Genomic DNA, 13,985 nt, shown 5'->3' on the forward strand with positions numbered 1-13,985 from the left:
AGCAGAACCGTACAACATGTCTCCTCCATGTCCATATTTGAAAAAGGTGAACTCAACTGAACATACATTAGAGAGTTCAAAAAGGACATACATGGAGGGTCATTTGAACCACGTTGCTTGTCTGGTAAGGTGTAAAACATCTGCTATCAGATAGAAAAAGACACTCCATATATATTACAGTACAACTTAGGCTATGTCTACACTACGTGCTAACGATAGGATTCCCCTGCTCCTGTACAGATATTTGCACTAGTTCTCATCAAGCTAGTGATAGTATAAATAGCAATGCAGCTATTTTTCATCAGTTTCAAGCAGGTTTGAATTTTCTATTACCTGGGCTACTGTGGCTACCCTGCTATTTATACTCGTGGCAGCCTGATGAGAACATGAGCAGCGAAATCGCATCCCTAGCTCATAGCGCAGACACAGCCTTAGAGAAGTCAACCAGGTCAGGGTCCAAGTGTGCTAGTCCCTGTATAAACATATAGTAAATGTCAGTCCCTGCCCCAAAGAGCTTACAGTTTAAAGGCAAGACATAACAGCTGATGAAGCAAACAAGCATGTGTGTATGCAGGGAGAGGCACAAAAACAACAGGAGGCTTTAGCATAGACTAGTGCAGAATTCAAGAATATATAACAAAATACCCATAAAAAAATGGAGTACTTGTGGCACCTTGGAGACTAACCAATTTATTTGAGCATAAGCTTTCGTGAGCTACAGCTCACTTCATCGGATGCATCTTTTTCTTTTTGTACTCCTTTTCTTTTTGCGAATACAGACTAACACGGCTGTTACTCTGAAACCGGTCATAAAAAAAATGAACACACATTGTTAAGGGGAATTCTATGTAAAGGCACTTGCTGCAGAACAGCAGTTTCAGGGAGGTTTGATCCAGATATTACTTAAGTCTTCATTACAAAATGATACATGACTGAGGAAGACTAATTTTTCCTCCCTATAGAACTGGGTGTACAACTTTTGGAGAAGAATAAGTGAAGAGACTAGTTTGAATGAAGTTTCCATTCCAGGAGACACTTGCAATTCTGATCAACACTGAATCCTCTGACTCAGCTCCATTAGTTTAAAATAATTTGGCCATGTGCGAAAGCAGGATCCAGGGAAATTTCTAATTTTTCCCTGATCAGAACCTAAGGTTTTTTTCATTGACATAGCCCCCCCAAAAAATCAAATCACTTGCTTCCTGGTATAATGGAATTTCAAGCACACTGGCTATTCATCTTTTAAGTCTTTGAAAAGAATGGCTATTTAAATTGCATCAAACAGTCCTTCTTAAACCTATTAATATCACTGTCATTTTTATATTTTTGCCCATAATACAGATAATGTATCAAATGTATCACAGGCCTCAAATGTATGCGCACTCGTAAGGATAATGCAAATCAGAATCTTTATGGATGGATGATTTCCATAATTATTGGATAGATTTTAATATTCTAATCTGAAAAATAAAATGGGAAATAACTAAGAACATTTTGCACTTGTCTTTTTTTAAAATAAAACTAGTTGTGAATTAACTAGCACAAAATGTCTCCTACTCATCTAAGAAATCCTGCAAAATTAAAGGCTTCTATGAGATACTCATTTACACATGAATGCTTTGTTTCAGCAGGATGCTGGTGGTATTTGGGAAGTGAATTTTTAGCTGAATTTTGTCTATTATTTTTCCTGTCCAAATGAAATATTACACAGTCCACAAGATTAACGGCAGGCATGACAAAATACAAAGTTAATGTAGGTTATAATTTCTATGATAACACATTATAAATACGTGTGTGTATAAATACCCATACACCACACATTTTGTGTAAAGTTTAGTGTGTAAGTACACACATGTACACGAACTACTGAAATTTGGGGACTGTGTAAAAGATTATTAAAACACATGTTCTTTTTTAAAACTGTGCTTTTAAGTGATGGTGGTAATGTAGCTGAGTTCACTTACCAGTAGATGGTGCACCTCAATGTTCACTTCTATTGCAATAACTAAGTGTTCAGTTTGGTGCAGAGCATATATTTAAATATTGGCTTGACAGATTTCAAATTTTTTTATATAATTTCTATGGAAAATATCTGTTTGTTTTTAAGCATTGTTTTTGATTATCTATTTACATTTTAACAGTAGATGGAAATTATGGGAACTGGGTCAGAATTATTTAACAGCATATGTTGAGATTCAAGAAGTTCAAGGTTTATAACCGTTAAAACAAAAATAGTCACCATCACAGGTCAAAATATACAAAGTAAGTGTTCTTAAATCAAACTAGTAAGTTCTCAAGAAGCATTTTTCTTACTTTGCCTGTCAAGGTTCCTTCTCCACTGTGAACTCTAGGGTACAGATGTGGGGACCTGCATGAAAGACTCCCTAAGCTTATTACCACCAGCTTAGGTTAAAAACTTCCCCAAGGCACAAACTTTGCCTTGTCCTTGAACCATATGCTGCCACCACCAAGCATTTTAAACAAAGAACAGGGAAAGAGCCCACTTGGAGACGTCTTCCCCCAAAATATCCCCCACAAGCCTTACACCCCCTTTCGTGGGGAAGGCTTAATAATCATCCTCACCAATTGGTACAGGTGACCACAGACCCAAACCCTTGGATCTTAAGAACAAAGAAAAAGCAATCAGGTTCTTAAAAGATGAATTTTAATTAAAGGAAAGATAAAAGAATCACCTCTGTAAAATCAGAATGGTAAATACCTTACAGGGTAATCAGATTCAAAACACAGAGAATCCCTCTAGGCAAAACCTTAAGTTACAAAAAGACATAGATTTCCTTTTGTTTAATGGCTGGTAAAATAAGCTAACGCATTTTTTAGCTAGATTACTTACTAACTTAACAGGAGTTGGAAGGCTGCATTCCTGATCCGTTCCTGGCAAAAGCATCACACAGACAGACAAAACCCTTTGTTCTCCCCACACCTCTCCAGATTTGAAAGTATCTTGTCCCCTCATTGGTCATTTTGGGTCAGGTGCCAGCGAGGTTACCTTAGCTTCTTAACCCTTTACAGGTGAAAGGGTTTTGCCTCTGGCCAGGAGGGATTTTATAGCACTGTATATAGAAAGGTGATTACCCTTCCCTTTATATTTATGACATTGCCTATCTGTAAATTTCAATCATCAACGGAAATATTTTTTCATCAGTTTGTGTGTGTACGGTGAAATTGTTTGCTGACATTTACTGATTAAAATCTAATCCTTTCAAGTCTAATTATACAGAAAAACAAAAGTCCATTTGACAGCATTTAAAATTTTACAAATGCAGAGAAAAATTATTAAAAGAAGAACAAGAGTTATATAAAAATACAGAATGAGAATAAAATAAGATGACAAATAGTGGAGCAGCATATTAAAGTCTCATCCACACATACAAAATTTGGGTGTAACCCTGTATACACAGTATTTTACAGAAATGAGTGCCACCTTCATTGCCCTGTCTGACCAAGCTGCTGTCATGTGAAAAAGCAAACATGAATTGACTGAATTCAAACACAGTGCCTTCAAATTCTAGCACATTCATGAAACATTCCAGTAAATACACAGAGTAATATAAAACTGTACAGGAGACTCACCCCCAACTCTGCCCCACAAGGTGCCCTTTCTTCCTCCTCCACCATGTGAGCTTATGGGGAAAAGTGTAAAGGACAGATAGCCAAAGACTCCAACAGGAGCAGAATCAGCTAACGCAGGGACCTCTTTCACCTTTGGATGTTCCAGTCATGACTGTAGGAAGTTCTGACTTTCTCTACCCTGTGATGATTGACTGTTCCCTATCCCCTGCCCTCACAGTCTCTTTGCCTCCGCTTGACATAACACCTGCCCTTCCTACCCTCTTGTTCCCTACCCAGCCCTCTTCACTCCCCTTCCATTTTCTTTCCATTTAGCTGATCCCCCTGCACAAAGCCCCCTTTCCCCAAAAAAACCTCAGAACTCACACAATTTTTGTCTCCATCATGTTGTTTACTCTCCTTGTGTGTGTTGTGGGCAAGGACTGTCTATTATTCCGTTTGTACAGTGCCTAACACAATGGGACCCCACTCTTGGTTGGCCCACAGGCACAACCATAATATACATAATTAATAAAAATTATATACATAGTATCTCCATACCCATGCTAGCTTTTAAAACAATATCACTTTAAAGTAAGAAAATGGTACTGCCAAAAATCTAGAAGTGACAAAGTCTGTAGCTGTGGTTCCTTCTCCTTCCCCCTCCCCAATTGAGGGGAACCTCACCAGGTAAAGGAGAATCTTAAAGAATTTTTGTTTTCTTTTGTTTTTAAGGTGGTGAATTTTTAATTCTTCTTTTCTTGAAGATCTCCTTGAACATGTGAAGTGACGCAAACCATTTGGGTATGAAAACCATGGCTTCGAGTCCTTTGATATACCTGGACGGAACCCATATCCATACATAGCCATGGAAGGGCTGCTGATAGCACTGCGGCCCCTGCAGGATCTCTCTCTCAGGAAACTCAGTGGAGTTGAAAGCAAAATGGTATAATGGACTAAGCACAAGGATAAAAGATGTCTGCATGCTAATCACAGCTTTGACAAGGAATCAACAAAGGTATCTAGGAATTAACTTGTAGAAGTGCCCCTAACTCAAGTTGAAGTCAATGGGAGATTCGGGTGCTCTGCCTCTCTGGAAATCAGGCACTGACCCTTTCTGCCATTACTTTCCCATCTGCAAAATAGGTGTGATAATAGGTAACTCACTAAAAGTTGTGATGATTCAGTAGTTAATAGCTGTAAAATGCTCAAATCCACCACAATGCACAAAAACTCTCTAGTATTAGGGTGGTGATCGTAAGCATGTGCATGTCTAGTGTATCCACAGACTTTCATCTTATTTAAATAATTATCCCTTGCAACATTTATTTTAAAATCTTAACATCTGTGCTCAGACCTCAGCACAAGTAGCTGGAATCCAGTTCTGTAGCAGAAGGCTGGGATGAACAGATAGGAAGGGTCTTTAAGATGTCACACACATACAAACCAAAATATCTCATTCTTCCTGGAGAAAAGTATCTCCAAAAATGGCATCACCAACCCTCCCCAAAACTCCAAAACTTCAGGCTGGCTCTGTGCATACAATGTGATTGGGGTGAAAACTGTTTCCCACCACAAAAAAAAAAAAAAAAAAAAAAAAAAAAGGCCAGCTCTGCTCACCGATTGTTTATTGAGGTGTCAAAAAGTGAGTTTTAAAAGCTGAACAATTATCCCAAACTGTACAAATGAAACAGGACATGAAACAAACATCAGAATATTGTATTGCATTACATGTTATTTGGCCTTTTGTTAATATGTGCACTATTATAAAAATGAGTAATGTATGCTGAGTTTCCAATACTTTTCTTCACAGCTGATCAAATTTTTATATCTAGTTTCAACTATCATATTCTTAAAAACAGAAAGCTAATCTTAATCAAAAATAATTTCTGGCACAGCCACCACCTCTTCTGAAGGCTAGGATTAATTTTTCAGGAACATTGTCATTTTAGTAGCATTTCTAATTCCCTGCCTCACACAATTCATATTCCCCCTCATCACCAAAATAAATGCTTACTTCTGATGTGGACCATAAATAAAATCTAAGCTACAGGATAGTGTCACAGGTGAAACCCTTTGGAAAAAAAAGAGATATAAAGCAGGATTTCTGCATTAACCTAACCGGTCTGTTAAATGAAACTCTGAACTTTTTCTCGAATATGTTTTTACTGGAGACAGAATTCTGAAAACATATGCATTTGATGTTTGATTAGTCCAGGGAAGGGTATTACATTAAAATTATATGCTATAGGCCAATAATAGCCTTCATGGCTATAGGAAAGCAGTCAATGAATGATTCAATGCATACCATACATCTGTCAAAAGGGCAAAAGTCCATCAATCCTGCTATTCCACTAATCAATCTCTCTCCTACTTTACAGTTAAACGGATCACTATAATTAGTATCGAACATATTCTTTTAAAAAAAACCTCAAGCTCTTTTTCAAAGGTTTCTGTTTTATTTGTAGTTTGTACGAAATTGTTACTCTGCTTCTCAGTGAGACAGGATGTAAAATTAATGAGTACGAGAGACATAAAGGTTGAAACAGTGGCTGAGAGTTTTAAAGCCAGATAGGAAAATTGGATAGATACTCAATCCCACTAAAATTAATGGGAGGAGCAATCTGTGAAATCCTGATGGCACTGAAATCAGTGTTTTTCCAGGGCTTCAATGGTACCAGGATTTTACCATCTTTGTCTCAATTCTCTATCTGGCTTTGAAAACCTCAACTAGTAAGTTTAAACTATAGAAATGTTGCACAACAACAGAAGGAAGAAATGCCTCTCTAAAAACTATGTAAATTACAAGTAATTCTGGCAATACTTCCCTTTTCAATGGCACCAGCATGTACATTCCAGCCTCAGCTTCCCCACAGCAGTGAAACAATGACTGGGGAAGAGACAGGGAGAGAGTAACCTAAAATTATTGTCCAGGCTTTTGAACACTCAAAGACAGTATTGGCTATTTCCTCACTGATATAAAATCCTGGATACCTAATCTATTTATTCACAAGTATTTATGTGCCTGAACAGGAATTTTGATAAAGCACCAGGACAATTTACAGTAAACCGATGAATATGTGCTTGGCATGTTGCTCAAACATTGGACTAGGAATGGCTGTTGAGTAAGTAGATTTTTATCTTGCCAATGTCCTTTTAAATCTTTTGTTAATGTGACCCCTTCCTACCCCCACCCCTCCCACTCTGTGTATATGAAGTTCCTTGACTGAAGCAGAGCGAATAATGTTCCACTACATGGCAAGGCAGGGACACTTACCAGGACCTATGAAAGGGATATTGCACCACCCGTGTGCCTCAAAATTGTACAGGTTAGGTTTGGGGCCAAGGTGGAAGCTGGCCAGGTTTGTCCATTCCCCCTATGGTGGAATAATGGGGAAGGCATAAGATTAATGAAGGCTACTGAGGGCCCTAAGAAAGCATCAGCTGACATGGAATACCTGAGGGGTATTCTTTACAGTAAGATCCCATGCACACACCTCAGTCAATTTGGCTGTGCACTAGGACCAGATTTTGGCTCTTGGAAATTAAGAACAGGCAGTACTATGTCATCTGTACTACGTGCAACACTGTACATATTCAGTAACAACTCTCTGATGCGCTTTATTTCTCAGTGTTCATACTCTTAGCACTGTACATATATTTTATAATTGGATCGAGGGCATACAGCTGTGACAGACATAGGCTTATATACAATATAAACTTAAGACAACAATTAAACTAATCTATTAATTCAACAGCAAAAAAAATACATTAACACAGAGTTGACATAACTTGAGGGTATGTCATCCCTTTGTAGAATGTTGTGTTGAGCAAAATTCAAAACTTCTGAAAACCAGGAAATTCACAATTAAGGTTGCCCATTCCCTCTTTCAGCAATGCCCAAATATGCCCTATTAAAACACATACCTTTATTCTGCCAGCCCCAACTGGTAAAATGTACAATTCTTTATCTCCTTTTACAACCCATTCACTCTTACCACCAAACAAATTTAACTGTGTTAATGTAGTTTTTGACACTAAATTTCCAATTTTTTTAACATGAGAATGTTGGTAGAAATTAGTAGTCACTTAAGGCAGTTGTACATCTCCTGTCCCACAATCTGCATACTGAGCCAGCCACAGCTGGACCCTGAATCAACAAACCTCCCCAACCCTGCCCTGACCCATTCACTGCATTCTACCCTCCAACCTGGCTCCCTCTCCACTACAATACCCAGGCCTCCCCCACCACAAGCAGGGAATGCATCTCCCTGAAGTCTTCACTATCAGGTATACAAGTATCTCTATTGCTGCTACTTCCCCCTCTTCTATAACCCAACTCACATGCAGTGCCTGAAACAAAGGACAACTAAGTTTCAGTGGAAAGGTGTTCCTGGTAATGTTCCAAAATGGTTGGAGGGTGGAATTTGTGGCAGGGCCAATGAGAGAACTCACAGCCAGGATCTCTGTTCCAGAATATTTATGTTTGAAAGAAAAATAGTCCAACCATCATCCAACAGATATACCCCATTGGTGAGAAGCAGTTGGGTGTCAGAACTTGTAAAGTTCCTTAATACTGTTTTCAACCTGGGTCCACCAAAGATTTAGTGGTGCTATGCAGTACGTTGGCTAAAACTCAACCAATTGAGATTGTTTTGACCAATGTTACATCAACAGTCTGATCTTAATGTCTGTGCAAAACAAAAACAAACACCTAGAAACTTTCTGAAAAATGGCTGCAGGGGCTTATATTTCTGCAACCTCTAGCTCAAATAACCCCATATTTGGGTCACTAATCCTATCCCGCACCCTCTTGAAGCGCACACAATTTCAAAGGAATCCAACTAATTGTGCCATTTCTTAAGAGGACTTGGGTCAACCTTTAAACAGAAGTCATGATGCAAACTTAATTATAGTGGTGCAGCAGCACTTTAATACTGTTTACAAAAGCATTTAAAAACACTGCTTTTGCCTGGAAGAAAGAAAGGGGGGGGGGGGAATGAGAGTATCAAAGCAGCAAACAAAACAAAAATCAAACAACTGGGAAATATTTACTCAGGAAAGTCCTTGTGTGTATAAAGAGACGTTTTGCTCACATGTTAGATCTGAACGGAAGCAAATTTGTGCTTCCTTTCACGGGCAAAGTGTTTGTTTTGGTTTTGTTGTATTTTAAAAAGTACTAATATGAGTGCTGTGGAATTATTACAAACTCATTTGGTATAATATTTGTGTATTTTCCCATTTTGCCACATACAAAAAGCGTGCTGGTAAGGTTTAGCTCATAAGGTCTTTGCAGCTGTTTAGTGCCTGACAGTGGAACCAGAGATCCTTGAGGCTTCAGGTGGTATTGCACAACAAAATAAAAAATAATAATAATAGGGTGCATGTAAACATCTATGGCAACCTAAGAGTTAAAATAAAATACAAACATAGCTTTCATTTCTTATAATTCAGTAACTCATCTCAAATCTATTGCCAAATTTATTACTATAGTTTAGTGGCAGTAGGGAATTTGATGAATAATGATGGCGTTACAAACAAGAAATAGAAGCAGAACAGAAATATGCTGGTACAGCTGAGTATGGTAGTCCTTGGAATAATTAAAACATATTTCCAGAACATTTGGAAAGAAGCTTCTTTATAAGGTCTACTTAATTGGGTAGGGTATGAGCAGCTGTAACAGAGCAATGTCTCACAGTTTATGCTTTTCAATAATATTTAAAACACCCTTATTTTTATTATTAATAATGAAGGTGGACAGGAGAAATTAATAATAATTAGAAAAGGAGTTGAATACATTCATATATTAAAAAAAGGAGTACTTGTGGCACCTTAGAGACTAACCAATTTATTTGACAGGTTTCATTTTGTGAGCTATGAAAGCTTATGCTCAAATAAATTGGTTAGTCTCTAAGGTGCCACAAGTACTCCTTTTCTTTTTGCGGATACAGACTAACACACTGCTACTCTGAAACCTTCATATATTAAAGAATCATTACATGTTTGGCTGGACATCACATAAGGTTAAATGTAAAGTTTAATTATCTCAAACATACATTTACAGCAATATTTTCCCATAGTTAATTCCTTTCAGCAAGATTCTGTAGAAAACAGGAGGCAAGACACCATAAGTCATGTGTCAGAACTGTGCCCCCCCCAACACTGCTTGTACACCCACATATTCAGATGTGCTCTGCAGCTTCTACTGTCACAGTCATGGCCAGATCTACAAAAGAATTTGTTATCCAATGTAATGAGCTCTTTTGAAAATCTGGACCCAGATGTGAGTGCTGATCTCTTATGGAAATCTGCATAGCCACTGTGCGTATGCACATTTCTTACCCTGCTCCTCCACTGGTCTTGGGACACATGAATACTTTTATTAAAAGTATCCCCCCTTCACCAACTGTCTGCTCAATATCTTATGTTCACGTGTTCTGTTTCAAAATACTAAATTGACACTTAAAACAAGGGACACCCCTTTGGAGCCAGCCTTTTTAGTCTCTGGCGTAAAACCAAAGAGTAGTGAAGAAAAAAATGCCAAAGTCTAACAGACATTTTCACAATTCAGCTTCTCATATTCCTTACAGAAACAGGATATTCTTAATTATCTTTGTCATAAGGCCATCTTCTCTCACATCATGTTAATAACAGAATGGAAGTCAGGTGGGACATCAGAGCAAACAGGGTACAGGCCTTTAAACAAGGCCACAATGGATACAGTGTGCAGAATTGTTAATGGTTTCAAGCATACAGGAAGTTGAATTCATTGAAGTAATAATGAACACTGACAATCTGAAGATATTAAGGACACAGATCAAGGTGAGAAAAATATCTGGAAAGCCCACATGGTTATGGGATTCAGAAAAAAGTCATCACTTGCAGCAGCTAAACCAAGAACAAATACAGACATCTGAAGTATAAATGAAGTATTACAGACTATTTAGGAGTTGGGAAGGGAAGACACTACACTGCTTTTGTGAAGAGAAGAGACTATGTCACTTTTGAGAACAATGTTTTAAATTACATGGATCCACATGAAATGAATACCCGAGTAATCCCTATTATTGGGCCAAATTCTACTCATAATTGTTCAGTATCAATCTTAAAAAATAATATAGAAGCAAATGTGGACAATAGGGGACATTAAAAATATACAGAAGTTTGCTCTCACACCTGAAATCAGGATAATACTATTTCACACTTTAAAAAAAGCTTTACTATTTACAAGATATAATACCTGCAAAATATAAATATACACACACACACACACACATATATATATATATAAAACACATTTTAATAAGATAGGTAATAAACCCTGTGAACAGTTTTGAATGCATGCTCCACAGAGAGGAATAAGACATAAAAATACATATTCAGTGTAATACACAAGATCCTCTCCTGCCTTAACTTCTCACCTCACCTAGTAGAATTGTGTTATATTACTTTACATTTCACTTTCTTTCCTCACCCCCCTCCATTATATGCATTCTGGCAACCCCCAATGCTTCCTTTTTAATGGCATTTGCTGTTTGAATGTCATGATTCTTCTGCAAATATTAGGAAAGATGCCCATATCTATTCAACATCACGCAGCCCTCCATTCTGAAGAGGCTTTCAGAAGAAGCTGTTTTTACTGACTATTGTGAACTCCAACCCTGTAATTCCAATGTCTAATGTCTAACTCTGCTATCAACAAACAAAAAGATCCAAATCCGTTGGTCCAGTGGTGTTCCATCTAGCTTAGATACACTGGCCGAAATACAAAATTTAAGCCCAAATGATGTTTCTTTGGAATGTTAACCAAACTTTACTGAAATATTTTGCCAAATCATTATTTCTAATACTTTAGAAACTAAGTTTACAGTGGTCAATTTCTTTTGGACACCTTCAGCATTTGTTGCCATGTCTCATCTATTCATATGGGCAAACACTGACCCTGCTAACACTTATGCACATAAGTAACTACACATATGAACAGCCCCACTGAACTCAATGCAGGCAATCAGGTATATAAACTTATGTAGATAAGTGTTTGCATGGATGAAGACTATGAATATATTTCCAGTAAAGCTTGTAGGGAAAATGTAACTGCTCCAATTTTAAATCAACATCTTTTATATCTTTATAACTCTATTCTCTATTGTTATATCAAATCATTTTCTGAACCTTTCCCAAATGTCTAAAAACAACAGCAGTTCATCACTTGATCTAATAGAAAACTACGTATTTCAGACTACTCAATGACAAATAGGCTACTTACTATTAAAAAAAAAAAAAAAAGAGTTAGGGAGAAAACCAGCCAAGAAGAAAACAAACACTTTCAGATATAGAAGGAAACAATTCCAAATCTGAAATTACACTACTGATCATTCCAAATGAATAATGTTCTCTTGTGGTGATCTCGAGAACACTAGGTCATTTCAGTCCAAAGGCACTATTACCAGATAAAGGTGAAAAATTTGATACTTTCTAAATGATGGAAATAATTTTAAAATAAGATTTTCTTATTAAAAACATGTGCAGGTAAGAGAGTCCCTTCTAGATCGGGTATTAGGTTATCCCAGTCTTCCTACCACCTAACTTTTTACCAGTTTTTTTACTTTTTACCAAACTCTGCATAAAAGATCAGGGAAAAGATGGTACTAACCTGTGCACCACTGGCCATTGGATGCACATGAAGGGACCCATACTGCCATAAAAGGTCCCACTGATTGCATGTGAGCAGACTCCTGTGCTATCTCATTTCAGGATTGATGCCTATATTGTTAATTATAATTTTATCTAAAATTCCCAAGCTTGATAATGGAACACATACAATACCACTAGTTTTTTAACCCCCACTCCGGTAATTTCCAATCTGTAATTTAACAGACACTACCAGTGGTAATTCTCTGGCTTTTCAACAGGTTGGAAACCAGACATTTAAGGAACAGCAGCAATGGTCTTAGATGCACTTGTGAAAATATAATGTAGACTTCTCTCTATAGCAAATTGCAAATAGATGTTAATACGAGAAAAATGATTACTTGAAAGTCTGGCAGGAGAAAATATCAGAAAACGAATGGAGACAGATCAGGGCAATAACCAAGATGGTTTTGATTTGTGTTAATTGTCTCAAAATGAAAGAAAAATGCAAGTGCATAAGCAATTAAACACCAAACTATTTACATGTGACTGAAAAGGGGAACATGGATAAGAGCCTCAAGATTGTGTGGAATGCTCAGTGCTTTTAAACGCATTCAGTGGAACTGTTCCAAGATCAGCCATTTCTAAGAGCGCATTAAAAACACACCTCAGAAGAGAAACTGGAGAACATTTCTTTACTGTGACTCTGTGGAAAGGCAGCTGAGATGAGCCCTTAGAACTCATTTTGTTACATATTTTTATTGCCACAAGTTTCATTCCCTTGCTCCCTGCATGTGAAAATAGCTCCTATAGTTTGCCAGTGACTGCAATATAAACTTTGTTTCCTTGCCTTTCAGTTTCCTGATCCCCTTTTCTCTTTAAGCATTAACATGAGAAGACCAAAGGAATACTATGGAGCTATTTAAAGTCAGCTGTCTTCTTAATATGTTGAGATTTAACCACCAAAATATTTTACTTACCACCCCTGGGAATATTTTTTGCAGTCTATCTGCTGCCGCAAGTGCCTTAGGCTTCCCACCATCAAGACAGTCTTCAAACTCGTATAGAGGCTGCCGTACAGGGTTGGAATAGGAGATTTTTGCATTGTCCACAAATGTGATCTGTCTGACTCCCCATCCCTAAACAAATAAAAAAATCCAAGTAATTGGTAATGACTAATTTAACACTGTAAGACTTTAGTTCAAAGGATGTAACAGAAACCCCTTTGAGTCTATAACATTAAAAGCGTAAGTAGACTTTTGTTCACATTTTCAAATTCTAGGTTTAACTGCAGATTGTTATTACAGTTTTAGAAGCTTGCTATAGAAAAATTCCTTTTGATCACACTGAACTGTCTCTCACTGGCACAATTATTTATTTCAAATATTTTGGTTTGAATTTGATTTTGTGAACTCATGTGTTATTTTATTCAGGACAAAATTTCACTTTGTACCTGGGCAGTTTTTAATTTAAAAAAAAAACAAAAACATAAAACTGCAACATTTCTGTGATACACACATCCCATATATATGTTGATTTCATTGTATTCTTCCATTCTTTAGCACAAGGATGAAAAAAGTAAACTTTACGAGAGAGAGCAAGTTACCTTCAGGAGTAACTCTGGTACTTACCATTAAGGTTCTGGCTACACAACAACCCAGTGTACCAGCTCCCAGCAGCAGACACTTAGAAGACACAACTTTCTCCAGGTCAAGAGTAGGCACCAACCGCCAGCACATCAATTTAAGATTAAGATCCACAGATGACTCAGCTAACCTATATAATGA

General features: G+C 37.3%; 1 protein-coding gene across 9 annotated transcripts in view; it reads right to left on the reverse strand.

The window, feature by feature from the left end:
* Positions 1-13,985, reverse strand: part of ATG7 (autophagy related 7) — a 271,172-nt gene that overhangs the window by 226,044 nt on the left and 31,143 nt on the right. For all 9 annotated transcript variants that reach the window (XM_073352299.1, XM_073352298.1, XM_073352297.1 and 6 more), the window contains exons 11-12: positions 13,830-13,974; positions 13,179-13,337 (exon numbers count right to left, since the gene is read on the reverse strand). In XM_073352299.1, coding sequence (XP_073208400.1) covers positions 13,179-13,337; positions 13,830-13,974 — 304 coding nt within the window. The remainder of the gene's footprint in view (positions 1-13,178; positions 13,338-13,829; positions 13,975-13,985) is intronic.

Source organism: Lepidochelys kempii, chromosome 7 (assembly GCF_965140265.1).
Source record: "Lepidochelys kempii isolate rLepKem1 chromosome 7, rLepKem1.hap2, whole genome shotgun sequence".
In the NCBI taxonomy this organism is placed as follows: domain Eukaryota; kingdom Metazoa; phylum Chordata; order Testudines; family Cheloniidae; genus Lepidochelys; species Lepidochelys kempii.